Genomic DNA, 7,812 nt, shown 5'->3' with positions numbered 1-7,812 from the left:
GATAGCTTTGACCTTGTTGCTCCCGTCCCACAGACCGCTCCTTCAGTGTGAATATCTTCCCATCTGGAGGATGTTGGTGCTTGGTGAGTGTTGGCTGTCAGGTGTGGCGAAGGAAGTGGGTACAGGGGCTTTGCAGCGTGAGGCCGGGTGGGGAGAGATCCTCAGGGTGGTTTGTAGGCTCCTATCTGTCAACAGCGAAAGCAAGCAGCTCTGTGGGGTCCATCGCTGCAGCAGCAACACCTGCCCTGGGAGTCATGGATGCCTTTCAGGTTCCTTTCCTCCTCTCCGTCCTGTTCTTAGTCACGCAACCTGAGAGCTGCTTCACGGAGGCTGGGAGAGCCCCAGCAAATTGAAGGCCAGTGATAGCTTTGATAGTACCTAGGTTGCTGCTTGATGAAATGACACATAGCTGCTTCTGCTTTTGTAGTAGACTTTACGGGGGGTGGGGAGCTAATAGACATGTCACTTCTGGAATAATGGTAAGCTGTAACATTGCCAAAACACATCAGTGGTAGCAGGGATTTATTATCAGACACGGCTAGAGGAACGTATGCTGCTGAAGTGTGCTTTGTTGTCACTTCTGGACCTCCAGCGTTGGGAAATACCTCGTTCTTCACCCAGGTCTCTACCCCTGGTTTCGAACAATGTTAGTAGAGCTCTTCAGAAACCTTTATTGTGGCTTTTTGTGTTTGTTTTTATCCCCCCCCCTCCTTCTGTCTGCTCCAGAAGTCAGGAGGTTTGTCTGTTGACAGAGAGGAGAATAAAACAGCCAGATGGTTGTAAGCCATTCACTGTTCCTTTTCTCAGCCGGCCTGTGTCACGCTGCCAGGGGATGCTGGTGGGCAGGAGCACGAGGTGCTGGGTGTGCAGGGTACGAGCGGGCTCGGCGTTGTTTGGTGGGTTAGTGACACTCCCCCAGCAGGATGCCTTGTCGGTCACTGACATAGCGCGTGCACTTTGAAACCTGCGGGCTGGGGATGGAGGGGAAGGGGCAGCCTTGGGCCGGGAGCTGGCGCCAGTGCTGGAGGAGCACCCGGTCACGTAGGGCCGGGGCTGCGCTCCGGCTGCTTTGGCTTGCTGCCGGTAAGTCACCGCGCTGCAGGTGCCTGCCCTCGTGCTCCGAGAGCCGTACCCCTTCCCCTCCACATGAGCCGGCTGCAGGAGGAAGTTGGGATGTCGTTTCCCATTTCACTCTGGAGTGCCCCCCCCCTCCTCCCCTCCTTACCCACCGTCCCAGCTGGCACGGCCGGGTCCTTCGTGCCCCGCGCCAGCGGGGAGCTCGGCCCCCTCTCTGTACATACTCCTGTCGTGTGGGAATTGCTGATGTGTGTCGGTGTGTCCGTGTCTGCCGTAGAACAGGTTTTGCTGTCCCCTTCTTTCTCACAGGCAGGCGTGCGCGGCCCCTGCTCTCCTATTGTTCTGAGTCACGGACCTGGGGGGAGGGAGGGGGGGACCGTAAGTAACGGGGGGGGTAACTAGTGAAATAAAATAGTTCACTTCCCGCTGTCTTCTCTATGGATGTGTATAATATTGAGTGTGTGTCCGGCCCTGCTGTCTCCTAGCTGTTAGCCAAGTAAGTGTGACTATTACTCTGAGTGTGGACTGTCTGACCACAGCCGTGTATCACACTAAATAAAGTTATTTCACCAACACCTCCTCTGTCCTGCTTCGCAAGCAAGCCGAGGCTCGGGGCGGCCGCTGGGGGCGGGCGCAGCGGGGGCCAGCCCGGGGGTGGAGGCCGGGGCTCTGTTCTTCGTCCCGGCACAAGGAGCGGGTGCCCCGCATGGAGCGGGTGCCGGTGCCCGACGCCGACGCTTTCCGCGCCTTCCGGCAGCGCTGCCAGGACGGCGGCTGGCAACGGGACTGCGGCGGCCTCGCCGTCCGCCTGGAGCCGCCGCCGCCGGGCTGCGCCGTGCACCAGCTGAAGGTGGGCGCCGCGGGTGGCAGAGGTCCCCGGGGTGGGTGGGCAGAGCCCGGCCTGAGCTCTCGGTGCTCCCCGCAGTGCCGCATCGACATCCCGGACGTGCCGGCGGGGACGGTGTACGACGTGCTGCACGACAGCGAGTATCGCCGCGAGTGGGACGCCAATGTCATCGACAGCCACGACATCGCCCGGGTGGCTGCCAACGCCAACGTGGGCTATTACGCCTGTGAGTGGGGCCGAGGGGCAGGGTGGCACTGGCCCTCTAATGCCGAAGCCCTGGGTGGTGTTAATCGGGCCCGTCCTGCCCGCGTTTGGGGATGTTTGGGGCGTGGGGCATGGCTCAGGACCGCTGCCACGAGAGTTGGGCTGGTGAGGGGCAGGGGCAGCGCTGGGCGGAGGAGGCACTGAGATCACAGCACGAGCTCCGCACGCTGCTCGGGCACGGGAAGCAGCTTTCTTCCCTCTTTGTCCAGGGCGATGTCCAAAGCCCTTAAAGAACAGGGACGTGGTGACACTGCGAGCCTGGCAGGTCGAGGACGGGTATCACACCATCATCAACTTCTCGGTCAAGCACCCGGTGAGTGCAGGGGAGGCTGGGCTAGCAGGCTGTCCTGTTACAGGGCCCTGAGGTCCTGCCTGGGATAAACTGGGACCCCCAGAGCCCCTCGCAGGCAGGGGCTAATTCCTGGCCGAGTCCTCAGCTTGAGGCAGCTCCTCTCTAGCCTTGTTGCCTGGCGTATTCGGTGCCAGACCTGAGAGAGGGAGAGGGCCGGGAGGGTGGAGGACGGCGCCTGACAGCCTGCTGTGTCTGCACAGAAATACCCTCCGCGCAAGGACCTGGTCAGGGCAGTCGCGCTCCTCATGGGGTACCTGGTGCGCTCAACCGGGCCCAGCAGCTGCAGTCTCACCTACCTGGCTCAGGTGGATCCGAAAGGTAACCGCTGCTGCTGGCCTGGGGGCGTGCGGACGCCAATTCGGGTGACGACGGGAATCCTGCTCGTAATTCAGGGGGCAGCTACGTAACGTGGCCCTCCGCTGCTCCAGCCCCCCTGGCACGTGTTGGTGCTAACGCTGCAGCTTGCTCTGAGGGCTGCTGGAGGGCTGGGAGGAGCACAGCCCTTTCCTGGCACACTAACTTCTGTTTTTCCCCCCCCCAATCCGTTAGGGTCGTTGCCAAAGTGGGTCGTGAATAAAGTGTCGCAGTACCTGGTGCCACAGGTGAGCGGAGCATTTCCAAGGGCGTGTGCCCAGTGCCTGACTGGAGCACAGGGCTGCGGCGTGGGGACACCCCTGGGTGGTGGGGCTGTGCTGGGAACGTGCTCCCCGAACCGAGGGGCAGAGCAGTGCTGAGGGTGTCCCTTGGCAGAGCAGGACGGGCGTGGGGCATTTCTGTCCCCTGCTGATGGCGGTTTTAATTTCACTCTGCTAAAGCCACTGGTATCATCAGGGGATCTGAGCAAGGAGAAGGGGAGTTACACCCACCAGGGAGTGAAATTGCCCTTCTGCCTTTCCCTGAGCCCCTCTTGGGCAGCCAGGAAAGAAACGGAGTAGGGGTTAGGAGTGGCTAGGTGGAAACACGCCAAGAGCTCTTCTGAGCTTCCGTGGTTGTTCCCCCCTGTGCTCCCCTGCTTCTGATCAGATGTTAAAGAAACTGCACAAGGCCTGCGTGCAGTACCCTGCCTGGAAGCAGCAGCACGGCGTGAACGTGAAGCCTTGGCTGTACCCCGAGCAGAACACGCTTCCCGTGCTGGCGCTGGCGGAGCTGGCGCTGCAGCACGCTGCCTCGCTGGAGAACATCGACGAGAGCGGCCTGGCCGAAGCGAAGGATGAGGGCAGCGACCACGGCGGCGCGGAGAACTGATGCTGCTCGTGGTGCTGCAGGGAGGGACACCACAGCGTGCTGCTCAGGCTCGTCTAGGGGGTTACAATAAGAAGGGGGGGGGGGGACAGGGAGCTTTTTACACAGAAATCCCCATGGTTGTAGCCTTTTCTCTCATGAACGGGCTACACTGACCTGGTTATCAGCTGTGCTCGGGGAGTTGTGCCATCGGTTTCTCAGGCGTAATCTGCTGTGCCTTTAGCAGAACACAGCTTGTTCTGGGGCTGTCAATGCTGCTCCAAGAGGTCGAGTTGTGTGCTGTACCTCTGCCGGGCTGCTTTACCGGCTGGGGAGTTACTCATTGACAAGCTGAGGCTGCTCTTTGCCTCTGTCGTGTGAGCGGCTGAAATACCTGGCGGTGCTGGAGCTGTTCTCCCAGCAGGAGTCAGCAGGCTGCCCTGCTTTGTCCCTCTGGCTCTGGAGGATGAAACGGACTGCGGTGACGCGTACAACCCATTCCACTGCTCTGTCAATTAAAGATACTTAAGCCATGGATGGTCCTGGAAAAGAATCTGCTCCTTCCTGTAAGCCCACAGCCAGTCGGGGCTGCGTGGTGGCTGCTGCAGAAGCACCGAGCGAGTACCGGGGTGGTGCTGCCGCTGGGCAGGGCCAGTCTGCCTGCAGCTCCCCCGAGGCGAGGCTCTAACGCTGTAGGCCTGACCTTCCTCTTCCCCAAGAAACGTGTAGGTGCTGCAAAAGTGGTGTGAGCCAGGAGACAGACGGATCTCATGGAAGATCTCTCAGTTTACCTGCTCAGGCTGTTACTGGGGGTGGTCCTGGCTGCTGCTTTCCCTGGCAGAAAAACTGTTGGTTTTATTCTTCTTGTATTTTTTTTCCTAGCATATCTAATCCTACTGGCCCAACTTTACCCCCAGTGTTTGAGCTAAGGCAAACGTGGCTGGCAGAGCTGGGGTTGCGTTAGAGCTGCTGCTCCTGCGTCAACTGAGGTGCTTTAGTGCCACCACAGACAAAACCCTGCGTTGCAGCCCTTCCTCCTCCTGGCAGTGTTGTAATGCCACTCCAGAGTAATCACGGGCGGACTTCCATCGCAGTCGGTGCAAAAACACCCTTGTGCTTGAGTTGCACCTGGCACAGGTCCCACGCCTTCCTCCTGCAGGCTGCAAGGCCAACTGGAGCCAACCCTTGCCTCAGCCGACCTGGGCATTTCCTCGGGGTAGTGCTGAGGGTGGCAACGAATCCTCCCGAGACTTCCTGAGTAGGAATAAGGCAAGTCTGGTTGCTGTGCTAGTTTTATTATCTCAGTTATTACAGGTAAGTGGAAAACACCGCGTAGAAGGCCAGAGCGAGGGCTGTCCCGATACCATTTACAAGGTGATACTACCCCAATTTGCACCCAGCTTTGCTGAAAACCCCGACGTTTTCACCTGTGCTCTCCCAGCACAGGGCACAGCAGGCTTCCTCCCCTTTCTCAGTGGAACGGCTGCCACCCCACTGTTTCAACAGCAGGAGGGTGAATTGTCCCAGCAGGAGAGGAGATGCCCGAGGAGGAAGGAAAGGGAGAAGTTTACCTCAAAGTAGCAGGGAGTTCTGATGGGAGCACCTGGAAGGGACAGGGCTGCACCAGGAGAAGGAAGCAAGTCCAGCAAGTGAAACCCTTAACAACGTAAGCACCACGCGTGAGGGAACCTGGCTATGTGTCACTGCAGCTTAGGAACATGCTCCAAGTGTCCTGGTCCTTCTCACAGGGGTCGTTAAGCAGCAGCAAGGTACACACATGCCTTGGAGACCAGTGCAGCTAGAGATGTGCATTGAGTTTGCCTGGATTTCACTCCTGTTCGTGTCCCAAGCAAACCCAGTAGTGTAGAGCAGAGGTAGGACAGTGGAGAGGGAAAGGATTTCATGTCACCAGAGAAGGGAACAGGCTGATCTCTCGGAGGACTAAGGCCACGCTCTGCTCCAGCACACTCAGACCTGGCCTTACATCCTAGCAACAAAAGCTGGATCCTTTGAGCACTCCTTTGAGTTACGCCCTACTAGAACAGAAGCACAGATCTTGCTGGACAAGCTGTCCTCTGGTACCCACTTCCACACCGGCACCATCAGCTTGTTTCATCACCCAGTTCAAGGAGTACGGACTGAAGCCCCATCCGTCTTCCAGCTAAACAGGCTCCGTGGTGTTCTCCAAGCAGGAAGCAGAGCCGAGGCCTGTGCAGTTGTGCCTCCAGTGACAGCTGAAATTTGACACGTCATCTCAGATGTTGAGGAAAGGTAGTGGAGAGTTTCTTGCAGGACAGCCACTCTGGAGAGGACCCAGCAGACAGCTGCCTACTAGTGAACAGTTCTCTCCTTCTGTCTCTGGTAATCTGGAAGGGAAAGAGAAAGCAAGGCTGAAAGGGCAGGAGAGGTGGCTGTCGATGGTGAGGGGGAATTAGCTAAGATGAGCTGGTTTTAAAATAGCACATTTGCATCCCAGCCATTGTTTCAAGTTATTTTAGGGCATGTAGAACAAAAGTTTGTTTTGAAGTTCTCCCTTCCCTTGCTCCTTATTTTGCTTCACTTTCATTTAAGGATCAGTTTACGTTTTATGAAGAATCCTTGTCTGGCTTCCCTTGACCTTCCTCCCTCCTTCCCCGCAGTATCTCTGGGCATTATGGGTTCAGCAACCAAGAGTTAAAAATTTGGTAAATTTTTTCCCCCCTTGACAATATTTAAACATCCTTAGAGACAGACCTCGGGTAGACGGGCAAGGATGCATGGCAGTCTGCTTCCCTGGGAGAAACGCTGCTAGGTGAGCAGACTCGGAGCTAGCAGGCACTTACTGTAGGGGAAGTAACGCACTCGCATGGTGATTTCACGGGCTGTCTTCAGGATCTCCACAGCCTGAAAACGGAAAGAGTTGATCAGTGACCAGATAGGGCTGAGGATAGGAAAGAGCAGTGCATCAGTTATGTGGTGCCACTGGCTGAGAGGCAGAGAGATGGGGTTTGCACTGATTCCCTTTGACCTGCTGGGGAAACAAGAGCATGCTAGGGAGCAGGAGTGCTCACCTTGCTGTGCTCGATGTCCTGGAAATCCACGTCGTTCACAGACAGCACCTGGTCCCCTTCCTGCAGCCCAGCTCTGTGCGCGTCCGAGTCGGGGATCACCTGTGAAGGGCAGCGCAGAGGCAGCAGCACTGGCTCTGTGCACGGTCAGCACCGCAGGTCCCTTCCCGTGTGGGAGAGGCAGCCTGGCCCCCGGGACCCTTCTGAGTGCCCGTGCAGTGCGTTCACAAGGGGCAGGGGGGCCTGGAGAGAGCAGGGACTGCAGCACCCCAACAGCACGGGCTGGGCAGAGGTGAGGCAGTGGCTCAGGGCTGCCTGATTGCTACCTGGCGAGCTCCAGATTACAGCTCTGAGCCCGGGGACGCGCACAGGGCGTGTGACGGTGCCCGCACACACCCAGCCGGCCCTGCAGCACCCAGGGGACCTGACAGGGCTCAGGGAAGGGCGGACACACCTTAGAGATGAAGATGCCCAGCTGCGAGGCCTTTCCTCCACGGATGTTGAAGCCCAGCTGCAAGAGAAGGCATGTTAGCCACGGGACACAGCCCCCAGGGAGAAATGCTCCCTGCTGTGTGTCAGGGCAGGGCACGCACAGCCGCTCTTTGATTTCCGTGTCCATCTCCCCCCGAGACCCCGGGGGGGGCCGTGAGGAGGACGGGGGGGTCCCGGCGGTGCCCTACCTGCGCCCCGGGCGGCTTCTTGAGGACGACGGTGCGGGGCAGGAACTGCGTGAGCTCGTTGTTGTAGTCGGGGTGGTACAGCCGCTGCGAGGGAGAAGAGGGAGAGGAGAGACGAGAGGAGGGGAGAGGCGGGCGCTGAGGCGACGGGGCCGGCAGCAGCCCCCCGGTGCCCCCCCGTCCCCCCGTCCCGTCCCCACCTCGTGCGGCGGCACCCAGGCGGGCGGGCTCTCGTAGGGCGGCAGGAACACCACCGGGAAGTCGTCGTAAGGCAGCCGGGCCTCCATGGCTCCCTTCTCCGCCCCTCTCCGCCCCGCCGTGACGCGC

General features: G+C 59.1%; 2 protein-coding genes across 2 annotated transcripts; one reads left to right on the top strand and one right to left on the bottom strand.

Moving 5' to 3' along the window:
* Window positions 1–1,783: 1,783 nt before the first annotated feature.
* LOC118245496 (START domain-containing protein 10-like) lies at window positions 1,784–3,785 on the top strand. Its single transcript, XM_035541726.1, has 6 exons — window positions 1,784–1,927; window positions 2,003–2,150; window positions 2,398–2,501; window positions 2,741–2,858; window positions 3,090–3,142; window positions 3,564–3,785. Exons 1-6 carry the CDS (start codon window positions 1,784–1,786, stop codon window positions 3,783–3,785), a joined length of 789 nt encoding a protein of 262 aa, XP_035397619.1.
* A 1,255-nt stretch (window positions 3,786–5,040) lies between these two features.
* PDZD11 (PDZ domain containing 11) lies at window positions 5,041–7,812 on the bottom strand. The gene is made up of 6 exons (XM_035541795.2): window positions 7,686–7,812; window positions 7,489–7,572; window positions 7,263–7,319; window positions 6,812–6,910; window positions 6,584–6,644; window positions 5,041–6,127 (listed from the first exon to the last, which is right to left on the bottom strand). Exons 1-6 carry the CDS (start codon window positions 7,770–7,772, stop codon window positions 6,093–6,095), a joined length of 423 nt encoding a protein of 140 aa, XP_035397688.1. The 5' UTR covers window positions 7,773–7,812; the 3' UTR covers window positions 5,041–6,092.

The sequence above is a fragment of the Cygnus atratus genome, chromosome 13 (genome assembly GCF_013377495.2).
Source record: "Cygnus atratus isolate AKBS03 ecotype Queensland, Australia chromosome 13, CAtr_DNAZoo_HiC_assembly, whole genome shotgun sequence".
NCBI classification, from domain to species: Eukaryota; Metazoa; Chordata; class Aves; order Anseriformes; family Anatidae; genus Cygnus; species Cygnus atratus.
This window is presented reverse-complemented; position numbering and strand designations above follow the sequence as displayed.

Coding starts and splice junctions, on each gene's coding strand:
- LOC118245496 (XM_035541726.1), top strand. CDS start 1,784: ATGGAGCGGGTGCCGGTGCCCGACGCCGACGCTTTCCGCGCCTTCCGG. Junction 2,151..2,397: donor CAACGTGGGCTATTACGCCT/GTGAGTGGGGCC, acceptor CTCTTTGTCCAG/GGCGATGTCCAAAGCCCTTA. Junction 3,143..3,563: donor CGCAGTACCTGGTGCCACAG/GTGAGCGGAGCA, acceptor GCTTCTGATCAG/ATGTTAAAGAAACTGCACAA.
- PDZD11 (XM_035541795.2), bottom strand. CDS start 7,772: ATGGAGGCCCGGCTGCCTTACGACGACTTCCCGGTGGTGTTCCTGCCG. Junction 7,573..7,685: donor CCTGGGTGCCGCCGCACGAG/GTGGGGACGGGA, acceptor TCTCCCTCGCAG/CGGCTGTACCACCCCGACTA. Junction 6,911..7,262: donor TGGGCATCTTCATCTCTAAG/GTGTGTCCGCCC, acceptor TGCCCTTCACAG/GTGATCCCCGACTCGGACGC.